Genomic DNA, 25,438 nt, shown 5'->3' with positions numbered 1-25,438 from the left:
TGAATATTGTCAATAAATAAAAAATTATGCATTGTTTTCACGTTCTAATATTCACGTGTATGTACTTTACTTTTTAAATTTGATTTTACATATTTATATTTCAAAATATTATACATATCATTCATCCGATACATAAGGCGTGCAAAGCACGTGTTTACTACTAGTATCATTTAATGCATTCCCTAAATTGGTGCTAAGCACACGTGAGAATGAATATTATTACTCTTTCAAATATGTATATTTCTATTTATAAGTAAAAGATAAATTATCTTTAAACGTACAAATTATATATTATAGAAATGACTTATTTACTTATAATTAAATCTTTTTAAGCTTAGTCAAACATGCATTGCTAACATTTTGGATTTCACACTTGTATTCACATTGAATGCTTCAAAGAAAAATAGAAATTGAAAGAGCATAACAATTTTCAAACATTTTGGTTTTCAGACTTGTATCCTCAATGATGTTGAGTACTGAGTTCGACCCAATAACGTCGTTTTCATTCCTTTTAAATTCCCTTATGTCTGTATTAATCAAAATTCGTTTATTCTCCAATTTCACGCTATAATCCTTTTTTCGATTATAACAGTTGGGAAAGAGAGGAAGAGAAGCATGTGAAGTGTGATCATTTTGATCTTGATTCTCTCTACGTATCTCTCTTTCTTCCCTCTTTCCTCTTCTATTTCTAGCTCTATTGTAATTCTCTGAAGAAATTCAATCCAACACAGCTGGGCATTTTGATTTATTTATGGCATTTGGTTGTGGTACTTGAAGTTGGAAGGTAATTTTGGAATCCAACCATAACATTTGGTATCAGAGCAGTACTTGAATTGGGAATGGATACTTGAAGTAATGAAGAACAGATTAAAAGGATAAATAAAGAGTTGGAAGATTTGAGTGCTGTTTACCAGAGTACGGACAAATCTGTAAAACTTATGTGCAGCAGGCAAGACAGGTTGGAAGGGCTGATGATTGAAACGAATTATAAGTATGGATCTCTGGTCGCCATGATGGCCAAGATGAATGGGAGAAATGGTAAGGGAATGCAGATGGAGGGCCACATGACTCCAATTTTATCTGATGGTGGAGCAAAAATTTCTAGAACAGGGAACTCATCAACCCAAGGAAATGGTAAAGGCGAATCACATGCTGAATACAAAAATTCTTAAGATTGATTTTCCATCCTTTAGTGTTGTGACTGTTGGGTGAAATGGTTAGTAATGGAGATTATGTAAAGCTTCTCGAGGATGTGGCCATCTTCAAAATTGACCAAGGTATAGCAGAGATTTTGTTCGACAAATCTTATAAGAAAAATAATGAAGAAGATGGTGATATTCAAAAAATCATATAAGTATTGATTCGATTTATAGATGCAGACCAGAGGATGAGCTCACAAACTGAAAGTAAACCACTTGAGGAGAAGCTTAAACAATAATTTCACTCATCTTAAAGCAGAGTACAGATAATTGTGGTTTACAAATAATTCCAAGTCAACTGCCCATAATATAAAGAGCAAACCTAGCAAGAATAATTGGAGAAGTCCTGACTACTGATTGAAACTTGGACTGACTTTCCATCTTCACGATGAGGGGCTGAATTGATTTATAATAGCCCACTCTGACACAATAATAGGTATCATAACAAGAATGTTTGTCTTATTAATTTTTCAATTAGTGTTGAATTAACTGAAACAACTGTATTAAAAAGCAATACCCAAAAAATCAAAAACAAAATAAAGCTTCAGAATTGAAAAAATTATATACTTGTTGATTTCCTAAGTCATGCATCGAAATGATGCAAACTACAAAGATCTCAAATTGAAAATGATTTCACTATCAAAGAACCAAAAAATACGACTAACTTGCAAGAAAATACTAAGTCCGCATATTAATCGCAGCAGCGTCTCACGAAATCAGGTCAGCCAAAAATGTGCTGTCTTCGAACCAATCCCGATTTGGTTTAAAACACTGATTACTTGGCAAAGTAAAGGAGTTCACTGATTCGCTACCAGATATAAAGGAGTTGAGATCAGTTGGTGCAAACTGGTTGAATTCTCCATTATATGCTGCAGAAAATGTATCCATCAATTCACAACCAGGGGTTGTTGAGTTCACCGCCGATGTAGACGACTGAAAATCTTGATCTGTGTTGGTTAATCCACTGCACGGATTGAGCGATGTTGGAGTTGGTGCAGCTGTGAAAAGTTCTTGGTTGTCCTGTGGATTTTCAGATCCAGCATTAAAAACATCGCACCAATCAAATAGATCATTCTCCTCAAATCCTTGAATTTCTTCTAGTTGTGTGTCGAAACAAATGGAGTTATTTATAATCGGACTCTGACCAAAAGAAGCAGTTTCTTGGAAGAAGGAACGCTTTTGATCATTGGACTTAATCAACTCGATCCTCTTCCTTACTTCACATAACTTTGCATCAATACTTCTAAGCACATCTTCATCAGTAAACCCAGTTCTCTTCACTCCCTCAGAGACAGCACATACTTTCTGTTTTTTATTACTGCCACCATGATCAAGTTCTTGGGGCCGTTCCCTTTTCTTCTTGTCGACTGGGCAGTTTTTGTATGCTTGGATCACCTGCCGCACATCATCATGACTTTCTGGCCATGTTTCGACCCTTCCGTCCGGCCCAACTATAATGGCACAAACCTTGACATCACAGAGAACAGAGAGTTCCATGCTCTTCTTCTTGATGCAATCTTTCCGCTTCAAGAAACTCTTTTCAATGGCCCTCTGATTCTTGTTTCTTGGCAGCGCGTTCTCCATGATTCCCTGCAGTTTCTCTAAGAGGAATCAAGAAAGCACTAACGAAATTGAAGAAAATGGAATTCCGTGCAGTTTCTCAAAGAGGAATCAAGCAAGCACTAACGAAATTGAAGAAAAGCGAATTCCCTGCAGCTTCTCAAGGAGGAATCAAGAAAGCATTAACGAAATTGAAGAAAAGGGAATTGTGCCGGAGAGAAATTGAGGGAATTTTATTGATATGTGAGGTGAGTGCGTATATATAATGAAGAGAAAATTACCGTTGACAGATTCCCGCGCCAACGGCCATTTTATTTGATTTTGAATCCCATCACGTTTGATTTTGCCCGCGCCAACGGTTCAATCGAGGGCTTTTTTGGAAGCGCCAATTCTATCTCCTAAACCGCTCTCTTCCCAAATTGAGCAGCAACAGGGCAAGTGAATACAACGTGGACGGTGTCTTCATTTGATTGTTTAAATGAAATAATTTACCTAAATCTGATTGGTTCAGCTTACAATTAGGCTTAATGTAACATGTGGTGATACCTAAATTAGCATTAATCATATAAAGGAACTCCTTTTCTTTTTTCTTCTCAACTATTTTTTCTCTCATATTTTATTTTATTTTTTAGTTTTTTGGGGCAAATTAACATTGGGAAAAAAGGTTGATAGACTTTTTAACTCTTCTAAAGTTTGGGTGAATGCATTTACACAACTTTGTGACTGTTGTCATACAAATGCACTTTTTGAAAAGTACTGTGATCACTATTACAAAATTCAGTTTTACCAAAATAAAATTCAAAGTTTAATGTTGAAATTCAAAATTCACGGATTACGTGATTTTTATGTATGATTCTAGTATTCACATTGGCGTTTTCCATCACATAAAAACCCATGTCGACATGTGTTCTAATAACGGGTTTGCATGTTTGGCTAAACTTAAAGATATTTATTAGGGAAAGAGAAAATTAAATTACTTTACATTGGGTGATCTCTGGAATTGTTATGATGAATGGAGTGCTTATGGGGCTGGAGTTCCAATTACTCTTTATGATGGCCAAAATTTAGTGCTGTATTTTATTGCTTATCTCTCTTCAATTCATTTAGTGCTGTATTTTATTGCTATAAATGGGAATCAATTATTATTATTATTTTAACAATCTGATTAATTACACATTTTTCATCGTTTTTATGTTTGTAGTTGCAGGCATTGATAGATCCATACTTCCATGGATTTGCAAATGTGGATCATGACCCACCCAATCAACCCATATCAAAGCTTGAGTTCGAATTTGAGAAGAAAAAGTTGATAGAAGATGACATTAGATAGATAATTTATCGAGAGGTAGTCTCCGATTTTTATTTTTTATTCGTCTTTTTTCAATAGCTAATTGTTTTCTTTTGCTAATACTTCTATCTTTGAGTCTCTTTTATATATATATATATATATATATATATATTTTTTTTTTTTTCCATTTTTGTACTATTCCCAATTCTCAAATGTAGAAAAATATATAAGGGAAAAAAATATCTATTGAGAATTTTATTTCCTTTGCCTTTTCTATTTCTAACTCAATTTCATTTTAATTAATTAATTAAGTCATTTACATGCATTTATTCGTTTGTCTTTTCATTTCCTTAACCCCTCAAGTACTTAATCGGGTTATGTAGTTATTTTGTAATAATTTATAATAAGTAATGGAATTGAATGAAAATTTAAATCTTTTTGCTTTATAAAAGAATAGTAATTGATTTGTTATGCACATCCGAACGTGTTTGGAGGTGCACTCAAAATAATAGATCTGTACATTTATCATATTCCTTTCTTTTGCTTTTGATAATTATTTTTCCTCGTGACTTGCTCTCATATATTTAGTTATAAACCCAATATATCATCATCCGATACTGACTTATATTTATACAATATAATATAATAGTAAAAAAAACAACATTAAATAATCAATTCAAACTATTTGTTGGTTACCCTGGAAAACCTTGAAACATTTAATTTCCACTTTTGCCTTATATATAGATATATATATTTTTTGATAATTTGTCAACGATGTCCTTAGTCAATCTTCTAAATCTAACGTGATTTTGTACTAATAGCATTATAATATATAAAATATCTTCATAATTTCCTTTCTTTAATTAACTTTATAGTTACATTCCTTTAATTAATTAATTTATCTATCTACAAATATGTAATTAAATGAAAATTTTCAATAACATGAAAAAGTAAGATGAAAATACGTATTTGAATGCAATTCCACCAAAATTTTATTACATATTACTCTTCTAATATGCTATTATTATTTAACATTTGAAATATATTGATTTGATTACTGTTTTTAACTTTGAAACCTTTTAATAACATGGGCTAAAGGAACGGTAAGGGTTTTAAATCCATAAATTTAATTCATAATTGAAATCTTTAAATCTTTTTATTAATCAAATAAATATGTAATTGCAAAAAATTTCATTATCCATAATATAAATATTTGAAATAATACATGCATTAGGTTATATTTTAACTTATCTTGTATCAACATTCACCACTACACCATTGATTGACAATTATTACTTTTCAAGGGATGGCAATGGGTGGTTTTAGGGCGGGGGAGGTTCCTCCTCCCCCTGTCTCATCGGGCATTTTTCCGTTGCATACCTGTTCCATTACCCGTTTAAAGAGGGGCCTTTACCCATTTATGTAACCTTTTTTCTTTAAGTTTTAGATAACTCATTTTATTGCCCAATTCATTAAAGTGAAATAATAATATAGCAGTTAATTTTTTTATTTAATTTATTTATTTTTAAAAGTTAAATTATTTGAATATGTTTGGTAAATTAAGGTCTTTATCGTTTATTATATTCCTTAAATAATTTTAATTGTCATCTTATATTAAAATTAATGAAACTTTGTGGAGTTTTTCATTTATAGTGTGAATGCTAGAAAAAATACAAATTAAAATTAACAGGGCTCGGCAGGTGTTACCCGTACTTGCCTCGGGGCGAAATTCTTTCCCTCGAATACCCGATTAAGCGGGTTTGACGATCATCCCTACTTATCATTTAAAACTTATTGATTTGACTACTATTTTTGAATTTGAAAATTTACTTATAAACGTGAAAAATAGTATAACACATTTACAAGTTTTGAACTAGAATGTGTAGCCATCAAAATCATATTTATCAAAGCGTGTATTATTTATTATTTTCTGTACGAGTTTATGATCTGTTGTCACCGTCTTCTCACTCACTTTCGTTGTTTCTTCTTCTCAAAAAATTGTGTTTCATAAAATAAATCAAGATAACTGTCAAGGGATTTGTGTGTTTCCTTTTCTTAAAATTTTATCAAGGGATAGAATTCAAAACTATCTTTTGATTTTAAACTCTTCTCAATTATTTTTTATGATGTTTGATCATCTCCTTTTGGTTTCACAATGTTATTAGAAGAGACTTGCATGTATCCAATGATATATAATCTAATCATATCAAAGAGACTAAAGGTGTCTTTACGTTTGACAAATTTAATGAGGTTCAACATTTTATATTTTGTGATTTTGAATATTGTCAATAAATAAAAAATTATGCATTGTTTTCACGTTCTAATACTCACATGTGTGTACTTTACTTTTTAAATTTGATTTTACATATTTATATTTCACAATATTATACATATCATTCATCCGATGTATAAGGCGTGCAAAGCACGTGCTTACTATTAGTTCAATACTTTATTTAAAAATATAAATCTACGCTCGTTATATAAATAAATTGTAGCAAAGGCTATTAATTTGACAAAAGAATTCTTTCTCTGATCTCTGATCCTGAAACTATGTTAGCTCCTGCAAAAAACATACGGATGAAATTTATAGAATTGAGTGTCTGCTGTTTTTGGGTTGACGTCAATTGGATTCTTTTGAAGGTACTTTAAGTTGAGATTTGAGAATAAAGGTAGCTTTGTTTCGCCCATGTTCTTAACTTTTCTTTTTTGATAATGATGCATATTCACATTGTGTATTCCTTGCCTAACCAGCCACAGAAAGTCTACTGCATTAAGAGTCAAAGAATTACCATTAAACACTTGCAGAAAGGTATCCAATTAGAAAAGGGGATGCCTCACATTTTGTATAAAAAGTTGACACAAATGTAAACCAAAATAAAACATTAAATTTAATAACAATTGATGGATTCAAATACTTCATAAACTTTGATAAAAATTATGAAAAAACTAAAATTTTATCAAAAACCAAATAAGGGCTCATTAATTGAAATTGAAATACTTGTCTGATGGGAACTTCTTGAAACTTTCATCTGTAAGATGAAATGAACAACTGTCTTATGCATTGCTCTTGAAAGATCCTAGTACCTTAATGGTTGCTACCTTTAGAATGCACTGGTGGTAGAATACAGCAATAGCAACTCCAATGAATGGTCCAACCCAGAGAATTCACTGTATAGTTATTTAAATGTACAAAGAATCCTGTCTAAAAGCTAAACTTCATAAACAAGCGAGGACATGAATTATTTTTTTATGTATCGAATATTCCCCACGTCTAAACTTCATAAACAAGCGAGGACAAGACTTGAATCAATTATGTATATAAAGACGTAAAAGTCACCATATATAGTCATCTTAGAGATTGCCTTATTTGTAGATGACAGCAGCCCAGTTCCAGTAATGGTGATGGTGGCGAGGTGAACCATGAAAACATCGAATTCAATGAGAAGTGGAACCAATACCTTCACATAGGTAAGACTTAAATCAAACTGAGAGAAATTTCAAGTTACTGTCGAGCAATCGGGAGACTCTCTCCCTCATAATTTTCAATTTTCAATTAATTAATTCAATTCAATTAATTTGGGCTCATTAACAAGCAGCTCAATTAATTAATTATCCAATAATTGTCAATTAATTAATTGATAAATATCATTCTTCCATTTTTATTTTGTGTGTGGTCATTAGGCTCACAATCACAATGTCTAACGACATGAATTATTATTTTAATCTAATCAGAATCGATAAATTATAGTACCCCTTTTTAATTTATCACAAATTCACATTTGTCGTCCAGAATGATATTTAGCAATTTGTTAGGGCAGTACATGTGATGAAAAATGACATGTGATATGACAAAATCAAACTTGTTCGTTTACAATGAGGCTATAATCCATTCATTAATATAATCTGATTGATTACTAGATATGGATATGTATCAATGTCAATTATCGATCATAACTTTCATTCACTATTAAGTCAACATAAGTCAAAAATTTCTTTTCGAGTTATGAGTACACCTTGACCAAGGGTTTCTTTAGGGCATGCTCATACTGGTTGACAAAATGCTTCAATGATGTCTTCGAATCCACATACCCGTTGAAGAACGCATTCATATATTCACTTCTCTATATAGTTGACATCCAGAAAGTAGTTTTCAAAAAAAAACTGGAACATAACACCCTCCGCTCTCGTATAATCCCCACAACCAGTCATTTTCATGCAAACCATATGCAGCAATCGTTGTTGTCCAACCGTCTTCGAATTTTTGACTGGATTGTGTATCATACACTAATCTGTGTATAGTCCCAAATATCGAATCCTTATCAACGTTACATGATATCCAAACTTCTCAGGCATCTTCCTCAAAATATACCGTAAGCACCATTTATGCTTCGTATTTGGGAAAACAATACAAATCGCATTTTGCATTGCCCTTCCCTAATCTATAATTATTCCATGTGGAGCTTCACCGTGCATGCACTGAAGTCATGTCTTGAACAACCATACAAAAGTACCTATGTCTTCATTCGATACCAAACCACAACCAAGCAGAGTTGATTGTTCGTGATGATTGACGCCAACAAATGGGGTGAAAGGCATTTCGTACTTATTAGCGAGATACGTCTATTAAAATTAACCACATTGCCAAACTCTTTGTATGCCTACCTACACCGATAATCTGTCTAAAATATATCTCTAAGCCACGACTCATCGTCCAAATCCATAATAAAGTAAAATCCTGGTCATTCTGATTGTATTTTTGAAAAATATGTTTGTATTGCTGCAACATCTCCTTCTCCAAGTCGTAGTTCCCTCACTTGTTCTATATAGTTCTGACAATCTCTTTCAATGCAAGTCACGTTCTCATATCTATTTGCGTCTACCATTGCAAAGTTGTAACTTTTATGCAATGGAATCCCAGACAAATCATTCAATTCAAGCTTCCGTTTCACTTGTTCACTCAGACGTCGATTGTATCGACATAACCTGGACTTCAAAGGACTTATTTCATGATTTTGGTCGAGGCGGACTCCGTTGATTCTCCAGCTTCCAAGACTGTTCGAAGATACAGATATCCTGGCTTTATATCCCATCTTAACTGTGGAGTGCAATTTCAACGAACCGCTAGCAGTACTGCTTAGAAGGATTGATACAAAGTTATGTGATGTAAGAAAAGAATCCAGTCAATTAAATCCAATGATCAAAACTATACCATTGCTACTTCGAAAGAGCCATCATTCTTCCAAGAAATTGCCTCTTTTGATCAGTAAGATTATAAACAACCCTCTTTGGCTCGACGCACAACTGGAAGAAATACGCAAATTTGAGGAGAATGATCAAAACTATATGGATTATACCATTGCTAGATCAAAAGAGCCATCCTTCTTCCAAAAAACTGCTTCTTTTGGTCAAAATCAGATTATAGATAACTCTGTTCTGTTTGACTCACAACTGGAAGAAATACATGGATTTGAGGAGAATGATCTATTTGACTGGTCGGCTGCTTTTAATACAGAATCTGAAAATCCACATCTAATGGTAGTCAGTAAAGAAGACATCCATGAACTTTTGACAACTGCACCAACTTTAAAATCGCTCAACCCGTGCAATGGATTAACTGGTACATATCAAGATTTTCAGTCGTCTACACCAGCAATGAACTCATCAACCCCTGGTAATGAATTGGTGGATACATTTTCTATGGCATATAATGGAGAACTCAACCAGTTTACACCACCTGAGCTGAACTCATTTAGTCCTGGTAGCCACTTTGTGAACTTTTTTAGTTTGCCATGTAATCTGGACTTTCAGCAGTTTACACCAAATTGGAACTGGTTTGAAGACAGTGCATTTTTGGATGACATGAATTCGTGGTGCACTGCTGCTAATAATTTATGGACTTAGTATTTCCTTGTTAGTGTCATTTTTTAGTTCATTGATAGTGAACTCCATTTCTATTTGAGATCATTGTAATTTGCAACCTTTCGATGCATTACTTAGGATATCAAGTATATACCATTTTCAATTCTTCAGCTTTCTTTTTCTTCTAATTTTTTGGGTACTGTTTACTAGTTCAGTTGTTTCAGTTATATCAAATCTAATGAGCATATTAATAAAACAAAACTGAAAACATATTTATCATTTCTATTTTGTGAAGTGTTATTAGAGGCAAAAGGGTCATGTCATAGAATTGTATAAAAACATTAACCCCTAGTGTCTATTTTTAATAATTTTCCTACCAATTATATAAAAAAAACTTTTTGATTCTTACCCAAATCAATAAGCTAGGACAGTTTTACATGATAAAGGAAATTGTATTATATGAACAATGATACACGATTCAAGAGTGGACTAAATAGAATTTGCCTACTTGAAGGAAAGGCAGTTTAATCTTATATGCAAACTTGTCTAAGACATTGATAACTCTGCGTTCAATGGCTGTCTTCCCCAAAGGTTAAATCTGTTTTCTTCTATATTGACAAAGATAGTGGAGATGGATTTTCTTTATTTTATTAGAATTGATGGAGATTTTTGTTCATAGATATGTCTGGCATGCAGTTAAGATTTCTTTGATTCTTCTCCCATTCCTAGAGGTTTCACATCGACTACTCTTTTCTGTTTCCGTTTGAGAAAAATATTCCGTTTAGTCCAATCAGTTTATGCACTAGGTTTAGTAAAATAATACTGAATAATTGATGGCTCGCCTAAATTTGATATTCTCCTTCACAGAGTGGTTATGTTCCAGGTAGACTTACTGGAGAATATTACTAGCACAAGAAAGCCAGCATAATCTAGATAAGAAAATTAGGGATGCAATGTCATGTTCAAACTAGACCTGGCCAAGACGGATGGCTTTCTCAATACCAGGATTAGGCAGTATGGATTGAACAAAGAATGTGTTTAAAAGGATCAAAGATTTTACCGAAAAAGATTCTCTTTACAATTGGCATCAAATGGTTGATTGCAGCTGCTATTTGGAGACATTTTGCTTCCTTCTTTAGTATAAAAAATTCTTAACGTGAACAGGGTGCAGATCTTATTTCAGGCATGGAGCTTCTCTGGACAGTTTGTGTCTTACGTTTTCTTTGGATGGAACTACTGGTATTACACTCACAGACATGAAAATGGATGATCATTGCAAAAATGGATATGAGCGCGAGTATATGATATTAATCTCATTACAATGATTACACCTCTTGTAGATCTCCTGTCATCGTAAGACAGATGAGGCCTGCCTCCATTAAAATGATGCTCAAAAGGAAATCCAGATTATTGGTAGGTGGTGATATCATGAGAGAGAGAGAGAGAGAGTTTGTATGAAATAGTAAACTTGGGAGTAGTACTCCCATTACACGAGTTTAGACAACTGGCCTCAAACGCTACATCAAACCATGAAATTTCGCTCAAGATGTTTTAAGTATAGTCAATATTACAAAAAGGCTTCAGATTCATAAATGTATCTTGGCCGTGTTTCAGAAGTCATGAAACAAAGTCAGCAGTTTAAGACCTAAACAACACAATGGTTCTTCTTACAGACTAACTGTAACATATTTGCAGGTTGGACTACCAAACAATTCAAAATTTTCAATCCAAACAATTGTAACCAATTTCCTTCAAGGGTTGAAGAATGATTTGGAATTTGCTAACTGAGAGAAGACTCCATTCGTTGTATTTCAAGGACACCGACCAATGAATACGACCAGGAGTAAAATTAGAGAAGCCCCACTGAGGGAGAAATTAGTTGAGCAATATAGAGCCTATTTTGGTTTAGAACAAAGTGTATCTTATGTTATAGGTCATGTACATAGATATGAAAGGTATTGTCCACTTCACGACTTTACATGGAAATTTGAAGATGAATGGAAATGAGTAGAAGGCATTTCCTGTACATGTTGAGAAACGGATGGCCAGGCAGGACTGGCAAGGGACTTGGGAAACTCGAGCTGATCACCACAATGATCCCATTTTTCCACAACATGCACAGCCCTTATGCTGTTTTGGTGAATTTGGTTGCTCTAGAATTTATGCTATGAAATATAAACTTACACTTCCTTCTGTTGGTAAAAATGATGGAAAATTGCATGATATGTTCGAAATTAGGCTCCAGGAAAAGCACTAACTAGCAGCAGCAGCAATGGTGATACAGGGGCGAGCTGGGCTGGGAAAAATTTACTCTTTCGTGGTACGATAAGATCCCCTGGATACTGGTAATCGTTGATTTTCAGGATCTAAATCAATTTCAGGTAATATGATAGCTAGAAAGCTTTGTAGTTTCTATCCTCTATAGCATACTACTAAATTAGAACTTGTCAAGAATTTCTATAATGCATTTTTTGTTGTCAGTATGAAATACTTGCCAAGGATTTTTTTTATTGTTTTTTTTTTTTAGCAATTAAGGATTTAGTTGCTTTATATCATCCAGTGGATCAAGCAACAAAGTCAAGAATGAGGCAAAAAATATTCACACAACTGAGATGCTAAAATTCTGTCTCTATCACTGGGGGGAGGGAGAGGGGGGGAGTCCTAGCCTTAGCCCTTGTTTGACCCCCATTTCTTAAAACTCATTTTCAATCACACATTTCATGAGATCTACAATATTTATCAACTTTTCAATCACACATTTCTTCAATTTTTATCAAACCAAATGGGGGATTAAAATCTAATGTCACATTAGACAAAATTCTGTTAATGAAAGTGAAATACTGTGCAAAAGTGAAATATAGAACCAAAAAGATGCGAAAAAGTGCAACACTTGGTGTTCCGCTATTTTTTTTTTTTTTTAAAGGAAACATATTTTAGCTAACTAGGATTCAAATCGAAGTATCTAACTTTCCAATCAAACGATGTGCACATTGATTGGCGCCTTTCACCCAAGAATTTAGTTCATCCCTATCGTCTTGAAGGTAATTGAGGTCCTTGTTTTGCCTGTTGTCATGCAGGTTTTACTTGGTTAATAGGACAATTACATAAACTCGTGACAAGTAAATAGTGAGGAAATGAAAAAAGCAATAGTGTACTACAGCATGTGAGGGGAATGGGTAATATATTGATCTACTAATGAAACAGATTTACATATCTTATTGTCATAGACGCTGCAACAGCAATGACATACCACGTCGTTGACAAGAAATTTCACACAATTAAGAAGCTCATGTCATTCAGTTTATAAAACATTGTTTCATATCTCTAGTATCGTGGAAAATGCCTGTAGCCCATTGTTCTAACTGGACAGTTTTATTCAAATTGTCTTCAAGACACATCCGTGCGTTCAAAGTCCAATTCATTTTTTCATCAAATCATAAACGGACGATGATGTGACTAGAATCCCAAGATCTCTCTATTGTGATACCTTGTTGAAACCACCTCATCCAAAGCTTAAACCATTAGGAATGTGACAAACTTATTTATTTTAATTATGTCTTCAAGAATTTCATATTTCTATTCTATACGGTACTAGAGTTGTGAATATTGTCAAGAACTATTATGAAAAAATGATGATTGTACATAATACAATTATAAAGACAATTACCTGTCAAGTTCAGAACCCATATCAGTAGCCATGCCCTTTAATTCACCCAATATATTGCTTAGATTTAAAAGTGCATCACCTTGCTTTGCCTTCTCCACCAGGTAATGAACATTAAAAATAATAAACACATATCATAAATGCATGCATTCTTGTAATAAATGGTTAATAATAGAATAATTTCTTGTAATAAATGGTTAATAATAGAATAATTTTATATAACAAACATATACCTCAATTTCCTGTAAGGCATTTGTTGGATCTAGAGGAGGCATCCAATAAACAGGTCATCCTTTAGGCGCTAGATCCAAACCTAACTTTTCCTATGAACCAGTCTACTTCGTTTTTCTCTATCATTTTTGTTTGTAAAAGACATGTAATCAAATAAGAGATGGATCAAATATCCCAAGGGGAAAAACCATATTAATCATGTATTATATTTCAAATCAATTGAGTTTCATATAATATTTTCCATGAAACGATTGGGACTACAAAAAAAGAGAAGTGTTAAACCTCTTGAATTTAAAGGCCCAGTGATGTCCCATCTCTTTTTTGGCTTCCATGGCGTAGAAAACATGTCTCCCAGATTATTCAACAATTTCTCCCCCTGAAAGAAAATTGTATGATCGTCGTTACTAGAGAAAAAATGCAATCAAAAGCAAGGAAATATGGTGTCAAGAAAAAAAAAAGAACAATTGAACAGCAGGTGAGAAATCTAATTAGTCCAAATCAACTACATCCAACATTTTAAACCAACATGCATAATATATCATCAGCAAAAATAGTTACTTGTTTTAAAAGTAAGTAAACTTATTAAGCTTATTAAACCAACATGCATAATATATCATTCATGCCCTAATCAGATCTCCCATGACAGGTTCTCCTACATGACGCAGCTACACACAACAGATATGTCTTCAATCTGTATTCTAGTATTAATAAAAGTAAAGATCCCTAAGAATGCTTTGAAAATATCGAGTTACACCATAGTTGTGAGGCATATTAAAGACAAATCCATCAAAAAACAATAAGCATTTTCTGGCATACTATGAAACACATGCAGAGAGGCCACACAGATGTAGAGAACACAGAGGTTAAGTTTTGAAAGAGGAAAAGAGTCAAAGTTCGGAAGATTATTGCTTAAAAACTATATTCACGGTGACTTGTTACCAAATTCAATAGTGTACCAAAAAGTTAATATGGCTAAAGCAGAAAAGATTTTATAACTTCTCCCCAAGCAATACCAAATTCGTTCATACTCCATAGAGGGGAGAATGAGAAATAATTAATCTGTCCACAAGCTACTATGTCATGAAAAATATAGATGCAAATTGAAATAAAAGTTGATATACCCTGCTCAAGTTTCTGTCCATATCAATAGCCATCATGTGAGTCATGTGTATTTTGCTCGCCCTGTTGATGCAAGGTCTATAAGGTTCTATCACCATTTTATCTAATGTCTTCAGGCAGTTGTTCACTGAGTTTGTCGTCTCTTCAGTCTTGTTCACAGCATAACTCTGCAATTCTTGAATAGACATGCTCTCAAGTCCTCTCTTGCCCTGAGACTTGTTACCATCTTTGTTTCTAGAGGAGTACGAGGATGAGGAAGATGCTCCTCTTCCAATATCGTCGTTGTCGTCGTCATCATTGAAGGATTAGATTTTTGGTTTAGTGTAATGAGCACTGGTCCAGAAAAAGTTCTTCTTGCAGGTGTAACAATTGGTTTGTTATCATATTTCGCATCAGGATCAAGAGGATTAGAAGAATCAACTGAGTTTTGCTCCGGCAGTTTATTGTCAAGTGATTTCCTAAAGCCAAACATTTTACCAAATCGGTTTATGAGTTGAATTACTACCCAGAGGCCTGGAATAATTCCTTTCCAAAGTTTCTGTCCTGCTAGGATTGTTTAAGATACACACGATGTCCAATTGCAGCACCTGGAAGCCCAATTAATTTAGAAAATGGAAAGGATATCATAACTATCCAATTATACTTTTCAGGTTAAGAGATATTTTCACATAAGAAGATATGCCATATATCACAGACCTAAAATATTATGACACATAAATGACAAATACATTAGATGAATGCAATTAGGATAATCCTTTTATGCACATCATAGGAATTTAAACCATTATGCAACTTTCAATCAAATATCTCAGAGAGAGAAAAATAATGGTTTTCAAGTGCAACTTTTCTAAAGAGTCAAGTGACTGGTCAAAAAAAAAATAAAAAATCACCAAGTTAAATTTTTATAAACGGTCATCCTTATTTCTGCATTATTAAGAATGAAATATATTGGGGAGGACCATGAAGGAGAAACCGAAAAATGGCTAACTTTCTAGAAAATGCACAAAACAGCCGCAATTTTTCATCTCTATGACGAAACTACCCCCGTTAATATAGATCATTGACACTTGAGAAAGTGAAGGGAAATGTTATCAAAACATTTTGTTTGCACCTTTTCCCCTTAACCAACATCCTTTCCATTTACTGATTTCCCTGACTCATACCATCACTTTTCTCTTTCTTTCACTAAAACTCCTTTTCTCTAGCACCGAAGCTCTTTCTTCCTTTCTCCTTTAAAACACCACTTGTAACATGGCCCAGCCTACCCTGTAGAGCACGGTGAGAAAACAGTTTTATTATTTCAATTCTTTTTCACTTTTTCTTTCATATATTTTGCAATTGAGCTGGTATTGTTTGATTATTACTTTCTTTTTCACATGTCTATAAGGATAAAGAGATGGCAGTAAATCATGCTATAGAAATGAGAACTTGACAGTTAGTTTAGAACATCTAGTTTTAGGCATGCCAAGAAAACAATTCTTCAGGCAATTCCTGCATCAATTGGGAGTGTGATTAGTGAAATGCAACAAGAAAAATGATTTATGGTTTATGGTTTATATTTGACAAGATTCTTGCACGATTTAGCTTAAATGAATTTGCATAAATTGAGACATGACATGAGGGTAGTAAGATGTATTTCGATGGATTTAATCCGATTACTTGCAAGCAATTGGAGCTAACATTTCTATTCTGGGATAAACCTAAGGATGAATATAAATTAGCACGTGTGCTATTTTGGAGGCTGATGTGCACTCGAGACATAAAAGCTTAAAATCCAAAATAATTCTTTAGCACTTGTTGAAGATGAAGAAAATCTCAAAAGATACACGGGGGTAAGTTATGTTTGTAAATGACCACTGCTTTCTTCAAAGATATTGGAGGGAGTGCGAACTCAACAAATCCTGCAAATACAAAGAAATGGGAAAGGAAAAAGAGAAGCAACAAACAAAGGACACGGGAAGAAGGAAGAGGGAAAGAGAGCTAACAGTCACTAACGGCTCTTAACTGCATTTCAATTTGTTAAAGAAACAGTGTCGTTTTCATTCCTTTTAAATTCCCTTATGTCTGTATTAATCAAAATTCGTTTATTCTCCAATTTCACGCTATAATCCTTTTTTCGATTATAACAGTTGGGAAAGAGAGGAAGAGAAGCATGTGAAGTGTGATCATTTTGATCTTGATTCTCTCTACGTATCTCTCTTTCTTCCCTCTTTCCTCTTCTATTTCTAGCTCTATTGTAATTCTCTGAAGAAATTCAATCCAATACAGCTGGGCATTTTGATTTATTTATGGCATTTGGTTGTGGTACTTGAAGTTAGAAGGTAATTTTGGAATCCAACCATAACATTTGGTATCAGAGCAGTACTTGAATTATGAATGGATACTTGAAGTAATGAAGAACAGATTAAAAGGATAGATAAAGAGTTGGAAGATTTGAGTGCTGTTTACCAGGGTACTGACAAATCTGCAAAACTTATGTGCAGCAGGCAAGACAGGTTGGAAGGGCTGATGATTGAAACGAATTATAAGTATGGATCTCTGGTCGCCATGATGGCCAAGATGAATGGGAGAAATGGTAAGGGAATGCAGATGGAAGGCCACATGACTCCAATTTTATCTGATGATGGAGCAAAAATTTCTAGAACAGGGAACTCATCAACCCAAGGAAATGGTAAAGGCGAATCACATGCTGAATACAAAAATTCTTAAGATTGATTTTCCATCCTTCAGTGTTGTAACTGTTGGTGAAATGGTTAGTAATGGAGATTATGTAAAGCTTCTCGAGGATGTGGCCATCTTCAAAATTGACCAAGGTATAGCAGAAATTTTGTTCGACAAACCTAATAAGAAAAATAATGAAGAGGATGGTGATATTCAAAAAATCATATAAGTATTGCTTCGATTTACAGATGCAAACCAGAGGATGAGCTCACAAACTGAAAGTAAACCACTTGAGGAGAAGCTTAAACAATGTAAAGATATTTGTGGTTTACAGATAATTCCAAGTCAGCTGCCCATAATATAAAGAGCAAACCTAACATGAATAACTGGACAAGTCCTGACTACTGATTGAAACTTGGACTGACTTTCCGTCTTCAGGATGGGGGGCTGAATTGATTTATAATAGCCCACTCTGACACAATAATAGGTATCATAACAAGAATGTTTGTCTTATTAATTTTTCAATTAGTGTTGAATTACCTGAAACAACTGAATTAAAAAGCAATACCCAAAAAATCAAAAACAAAATAAAGCTTCAGAATTGAAAAAATTATATACTTGTTGATATCCTAAGTCATGCATCGAAATGATGCAAATTACAAAGATCTCAAATTGAAAATGAACTATCAAAGAACCAAAAAATACAACTAACTAACAAGAAAATACTAAGTCCAAATATTAATAGGAGCAGCGTCCCACGAAATCAGGTCAGCCACAAATGCGCTGTCTTCGAACCAATCCCGATTTGGTTTAAAACACTGATTACTTGGCAAAGTAAAGGAGTTCACTGATTCGCTACCAGAAATAAATGAGTTGAGATCAGTTGGTGCAAACTGGTTGAATTCTCCATTATTTGTCACAGAAAATGTATCCATCAATTCACAACCAGGGGTTAATGAGTTCACCGCCGGTGTAGACGACTGAAAATCTTGATCTGTGTCGGTTAATCCACTGCACGGATTGAGCGATGTTGGAGTTGGTGCAGCTGTGAAAAGTTCTTGGTTGTCCCGTGGATTTTCAGATCCAGCATTAAAAACATCGCACCAGTCAAATAGATCATTCTCCTCAAATCCTTGAATTTCTTCTAGTTGTGTGTCGAAACAAATGGAGTTATTTATAATTGGACTCTGACCAAAAGAAGCAGTTTCTTGGAAGAAGGAACGCTTTTGATCATTGGACTTAATCAACTCGATCCTCTTCCTTACTTCACATAACTTTGCATCAATACTTCTAAGCACATCTTCATCAGTAAACCCAGTTCTCTTCACTCCCTCAGAGACAGCACATACTTTCTGTTTTTTATTACTGCCACCATGATCAAGTTCTTGGGGCCGTTCCCTTTTCTTCTTGTCGACTGGGCAGTTTTTGTATGCTTGGATCACCTGCCGCACATCATCATGACTTTCTGGCCATGTTTCGACTCTTCCGTCCGGCCCAACTATAATGGCACAGACCTTGACATCACAGAGAACAGAGAGTTCCATGCTCTTCTTCTTGATGCAATCTTTCCGCTTCAAAAAAGTCTTTTCGATGGCCCTCTGATTCTTGTTTCTTGGCAGCGCGTTCTCCATGATTCCCTGCAGTTTCTCAAAGAGGAATCAAGAAAGCACTAACGAAATTGAAGAAATGGGAATTCCCTGCAGCTTCTGAAAGAGGAATCAAGAAAGCACTAACGAAATTGAAGAAAAGGGAATTGTGCCGGAGAGAAATTGAGGGAATTTTATTGATATGTGAGGTGAGTGCGTATATATAATGAAGAGAAAATTACCGTTGACAGATTCCCGCGCCAACGGCTATTTTATTTGATTTTGAATCCCATTTCATTTGATTTTGCCGCGCCAACGGTTCAATCGGAAGCGCCAATTCTATCTCCGAAACCGCTCTCTTCCCAAATTGAGCAGCAGCTGGGCAAGTGAATGCAACGTGGACAGTGTCTTCATTTGATTGTTTAAATGAAATAATTTACCTAATTCTTTTTTCTTTTCTTTTTTTTGGGTAAATTAGAATTGGGAAAAAAGGTTGATTGACTTTTTAACTCTTCTAAAGTTTGGGTGAATGCATTTACTTTTTGAAAAGTATTGTGATCACTATTACAAATTTTTTTTAAAAAAATAAAAAAAAATTCAAAGTTTAGCATTGATTTTCAAATTCACAATTTATGTGATTTTTATGTATGATTCTAATATTCACATTGACATTTTCCATCACGTGAAGACCTATGTTGACATGCCTTCAAATAAAGGGTTCGCACGTTTGGCTAAGCTTAAAGATATTTATTAGGCAAAAAAATTATTTTTCAAATATAATAATACTATTTAGTGAATTATTTGACTTTGCATAAATATATATATATATATATATATATATATATATCATTTAATGTCACCTAATTGCCCCTTAAACTTGTGTTAAGCACATGTGAAAATGAATAATATTACTCTTTAAAATATGCATATTTCTATTTATAAGTAAAAGATAAACTATCTCTAGAATAGGGTAGGATTTCATTTCAAAATAATCAACTTACCAAAGTACAAATTATTTATTATAGAATTGACTTATTTACTTATAATTAAATCTTTTTAAGCTTAGCCAAACACGCATTGCTAACATTTTGGATTTCACACTTGTGTCTTTAATTATGTTGAGTACTGAGTTCAACCCTTGTACGATAACAAATGACTACTTACAAACACGCCTAATTTTTATTATGCGGAAATAGAACAGTACCACATCCTTCAGCCTTGCTATTACAGACGTTACAAGATCAAAATTTTTTTGCAATCTATTTAACATAATTTACCTCATAGAAGATATTTTGAGTGTATCCAGAAGAAATCAAGCAACATTATTTCTATATAATACCAAGTCACAAATTATAAGCTACAATGACATTTATGAATCAAGTCATTCCCGAACGTCACTAAACAAACTTCCTAAGGTTTTGCTGAGGGAAAGAAATACATTTTAGCCTCTTATCCATATTAGATTAAGGAGACGATCGTAGGATTACCTGCAGGGCATCTTTGTCGGCGGGGTCGTCTAGTTGTCTTCTCCCACTCTGTTAGGCTTCTATCCTCCAAAACCAGCCTCGGCATTGTTAAATTTATGCATCAACAGAGTGCAAATCGGACTATCAACAAGTGCAGATGGAGTGTCAACGAGTTTACATCACCTTCCCCGAGATTTCTCATGTCGTTTCTTCTAATCAATCTCGAATTCGAAGAATGGCTAGTGGTTCTCATCAGGCCTCCGAATATCTGAATATCCTCCGTGACTTCATGTCTTGACAATGATACTTAGCTTGCAGTAGGGGATCACAAAATCTAAGTGCAATATAGTTAGATGAACACAAAGTGGAAGGAATAACATTGCCTGAATTCTCAGCTGGCATGCTTTTCAAATCAACACTGCCAAAAACATGAATATGAGAAACCAGACAGATAAGAAATCCTGAAAAGGACAGATGTAGCTATGCACAAGGATTTTACCAACCAAACAACCGATAGAAACACGTGATGGTTATTTACACTTCACGTAAATTAGACACCAATCATCCAAAACACGAGTATGCAAGGAGAAACAAAAATATAAATTTGCAAGGTTACAATGTATTCCTTCGTGATAAATATGTAAAAATTGAAAGATTCATTTTGTTATCCAGTTGGTAATCATTTTTTGTCAGCTATGAGAATTTACATTGGCAACATTTACTCAACTAAAATTCACTATAATTCTGAATGGTTGAAGACAATAATTAAATGGTATACTTGGGGTCTTCTATAACAATTTAACCTTTTGAATTAGTATAGTTTTGAATGGTTGAAGACAAAATTTACATATCCGTTACCTTTTCTAACAACTTAAATTTTAGATCAACTGATTATAAATGGTATCAGTGCAGCAAAGGTCCAGGTTCAAGTCTTACAATATTATGTACTTGTAAAGTTTTGATTGGGGGGGGAGCATGCCTACATGTGGAGGGAGGGGGTTGATTGAAGAAAAGATGTAAATTGATAACATGTTGTCCTCTCAAACTTGATTCAATATGAATAAGCTTAAAAGGCACTCTATAAAATTGATAATATTATAGAGAAAACTACTCTTTTAAAATTTGGATTCACTTTGTCTAGGTCTGGTATGTTCGCATTTCTGATTTAGATTATTTACATGTTCTACATTGTTGATAAACAGAGATGAATAACCACAATAACTAACCAAAAGTTTGCATACCATTTATATCAATAGTGGATGATCCTCCTGCCTACTAAATAATGTTAATGAGTTAAATTACTAACATAATTAGTCCACTCATGTTTGACCATCTGAGAGCTAAAAAATTCAGAAGGCAAAGAGTAGTGACAGGATATAGCATTAGCAAGTCACCTTTATTCCTAGTCATGCTCAAAATTATCAGGACAAACTTGAAGCTTTCAAGGCTTTGATGGGAAAAGGAAAGTCTATAAATGAAAATGACCAGCCAATTTCAGTTAGGTGACCGATAAATGAACACAAGAAAGAAGAAGATAATATTGTACGGAAGAGTACAGGTTGATCCAAAGAAAAGGATGCCTAAGAGAACAATATATATTGGACAACATTGTGACTATAAAGTATGGATTATGATACTATATGGACTTCAGTGCGTTCGAAGTCCAATTTGTTTTTTCATCAAATCATAAATGGACGATGGTGTCACTAGAATCCCAAGATCTCTCTATTGTGATACCTTGTTGAAACCACCTCATCCAAAGCTTAAACCATTAGGAATGTGACAAACTTATTTATTTTAATTATGACTTCAAGAGTTTCATAATTCTATTCTATACAGTACTTGCGTTGTGAATATTGTAAATAACTATTATGAAAAAATGATGATTGTACATAATACAATTATAAAGATATTACCTGTCAAGTTCAGAACCCATATCAGTAGCCATGCCCTTTAATTCACCCAATATATAGCTTAGATCTAAAAGTGCATCACCTTGCTTTGCCTTCGCCATGTCCTGGGTGCATGCATTCTTGTGATAAACAGTTAATAATAGAATAATTTTATACAACAAACATATACCTCAATTTTCTGTAAGGCATTTGTTGGATCCAGAGGAGGCATCCAATGAAGGTCATCCTCTAGGCGCCAGATCCAAACCTAACTTATACTTTGAGCCAGTCTACTTCATTTTTCTCTATCATTTTTGTCATGGATCAAATATCACAACAGGAAGCACCATATTAATCATTTATTATATTTCAATTCAATCGAGTTTCAAATAATATTTTCCATGAAATTATTGAGACTACCAAAAAGAGAAGTGTTAAACCTCTTGAATTTAAAGGCCCAGTGATGTCCTATCTCTTTTTTGGCTTCCGAGGCGTAGAAAACACGTCAACCAGATTATTCAACAATTTCTCCCCTGAAAGAAAATTGTATGATCATCTTTACTAGAGAAAAAATGCAATCAAAAGTAGGAAAATATGATTTCAAGGAAAAAAAACAATTGAACAACTGGTGAGAAATCTAATTAGTCCAAATCAACTACATCCAACATGTTAGACCAACATGCATAATATATCATCAGCAAAAATAGTTACTTGTTTTAAAAGTAAGTACTCTTCTTAAGCTTACCCATTCATGCTCTAATCAGATCTCCCATGACAGGTTCTCCTAGATGACACGGCCACACACACAACAGATATGTCTTCAATCTGTATTCTATCCCATTTTGTATTAATAAAAGTAAAGATCCCTAAGAATGTTTAGAAAATATTGAGTTACACCATAGTTGTAAGGCATATTAATGACAAATCAATCAAAAAACTATAAGCATTGTCAGGCATAATATGAAACAAGCAGAGAGGCCACACAGATGTAGAGAACAGAGAGGTTAAGTTCTGATGGAGGAAAGGAATCAAAGATTGAAAGATTATTACTGAATAACTATATTCACTGTGACTTGTTACCAAATCCAATAGTGTACCAAAAAGTTAATATGGCTAGAGCAGAAAAGATTTTATAACTTCTCCCCAAGCAATACCAAATTTGTTCATACTCCATAAAGGGCAGAATGAGAAATAAATAATCTGTCCACAAGCTACTATGTCATGAAAAATATAGATGCAAATTGAAATAAAATTTGATATACCCTGCTCAAGTTTGTCCACATCAATAGCCATCATGTGAGTCCTGCGTATTTGCTCACCCTGTTGATGCAAGGTCTCTAAGGTTCTAACACCATTTTGTCTAATGTCTTCAGGCAGTTGTTCACGGAGTTTGTTGTCTCTTCAGTCTTGTTCACAGCATAACTCTGCAATTCTTGAATAGACATGCTCTCAAGCCCTCTCTTGCCCTGAGACTTGTTACCATGTTTGTTTCTAGAGGAGTACGAGGATAAGGAAGATGCTACTCTTCCAATATCGTTGTTGTCGTCATCATCGAAGGATTAGATTTTTGGTTTAGTGTAATGAGCACTGGTCCAGAAAATGTTCTTCTTCCAGGTGTAACAATTGGTTTGTTATCAGATTTCGCATCAGAATCAAGAGGATTAGAAGGATTGGCAAGTGATTTCCTAAAGCCGAACATTTTACCAAATCGGTTTATGAGTTGAATTACTACCCAGAGGCCTGGAATAATTCCTTTCCAAAGTTCCTGTCCTGCTAGGATTGTTTAAGATACACACGATGTCCAATTGCAGCACCTGGAAGCCCAATTAATTTAGAAAATGGAAACGAGATCATAACAGTCTGATTATGCTTTTCAGGTTAAGAGATATTTTCACATAAGAAGATATGCCATATATCACAAACAAGGACTTGGATAAAACCTAAAATATTATGATACGTAAATGACAAAAACATTAGATAATCCTTTTATGCACATCATAGGAATTTAAACCATTATGCAACTTTCAATCAAAAAAAATTCATCAGTTTTATTATTTCAATTCTTTTTCACTTTTTCTTTCATATATTTCAATTCTTTCATATATTTCATATATTCTTTCATATATTACTTACTTTTTTACACGTCTAAAAGGATAAAGAGATGGCAGTAAATCATGTTATAGAAATGAGAACTTGACAGTTAGTTTAGAACATCTAGTTTTAGGCATCTACTTGGCATGCCAAGAAAATAATTCTTCAGGCAATTCATGCATCAATTGGGAGTGTGATTAGTTAAATGTAACAAGAAAAATGATTTATGGTTTATATTTGACAAGATTCTTGCACAATTTAGCTTAAATGAATTTGCATAAATTGAGACATGACACGAGGGTAGTGAGATATATTTCGATGGATTTAATCAGATTACTTGCAAGCAATTGGAGCTAACATTTCTATCCTGGGATAAACCTAAGGATGAATATAAATTGGCACGTGTGCTATTTTGGAGGCTGATGTGCACTCGAGACATAAAAACTTAAAATACAAAATAATTCTTTAGCACTTGTTGAAGATGAAGAAAATCTCAAAAGATACATATGGGGTAAGTTATGTTTGCAAATGACCACTGCTTTCTTCAAAGATATTGGAGGGAGTGCGAGCTCAACAAATCCTACAAGTACACAACACTGTTATGAGGATAAACAAAGATCAGACAAGAAATGGGGAAGGAAAAAGAGAAGCAACAGAGAAGGACACAGGAAGAAGGAAGAAGGAAAGAGAGCTAACGGTCACTAACGGCTCTTAACTGCATTTCAATTTGTTAAAGAAACATTGTCGTTTTCATTCCTTTTAAATTCCCTAATGTCTGTAATAATCAAAACACGTTTATTTTCCAATTTCACGCCTTAATCC

At 33.9% G+C, this 25,438-nt stretch overlaps 2 protein-coding genes and 1 pseudogene across 2 annotated transcripts; all 3 read right to left on the bottom strand.

Moving 5' to 3' along the window:
* Positions 1 to 1,722: 1,722 nt before the first annotated feature.
* Positions 1,723 to 3,060, bottom strand: LOC111383265. Its single transcript, XM_023007342.1, has 2 exons — positions 3,041 to 3,060; positions 1,723 to 2,789 (listed from the first exon to the last, which is right to left on the bottom strand). The coding sequence occupies exon 2, from the start codon at positions 2,781 to 2,783 to the stop codon at positions 1,908 to 1,910; it is 876 nt and encodes a 291-aa protein (XP_022863110.1). The 5' UTR covers positions 2,784 to 2,789; positions 3,041 to 3,060; the 3' UTR covers positions 1,723 to 1,907.
* Positions 3,061 to 12,854: 9,794 nt separating this feature from the next.
* On the bottom strand, positions 12,855 to 25,055 carry LOC111383263 (annotated as a pseudogene).
* Positions 18,182 to 19,555, bottom strand: LOC111383264 (agamous-like MADS-box protein AGL11). The gene is made up of 2 exons (XM_023007341.1): positions 19,410 to 19,555; positions 18,182 to 19,218 (listed from the first exon to the last, which is right to left on the bottom strand). Exon 2 carries the CDS (start codon positions 19,210 to 19,212, stop codon positions 18,307 to 18,309), a length of 906 nt encoding a protein of 301 aa, XP_022863109.1. The 5' UTR covers positions 19,213 to 19,218; positions 19,410 to 19,555; the 3' UTR covers positions 18,182 to 18,306.
* Positions 25,056 to 25,438: the final 383 nt, after the last annotated feature.

This window comes from Olea europaea, unplaced genomic scaffold (assembly GCF_002742605.1).
Source record: "Olea europaea var. sylvestris unplaced genomic scaffold, O_europaea_v1 scaffold2647, whole genome shotgun sequence".
In the NCBI taxonomy this organism is placed as follows: Eukaryota; Viridiplantae; Streptophyta; class Magnoliopsida; order Lamiales; family Oleaceae; genus Olea; species Olea europaea.
The sequence above is the reverse complement of the archived record's forward strand: the minus strand, read 5'-3'. Positions and strand labels throughout refer to the sequence as shown.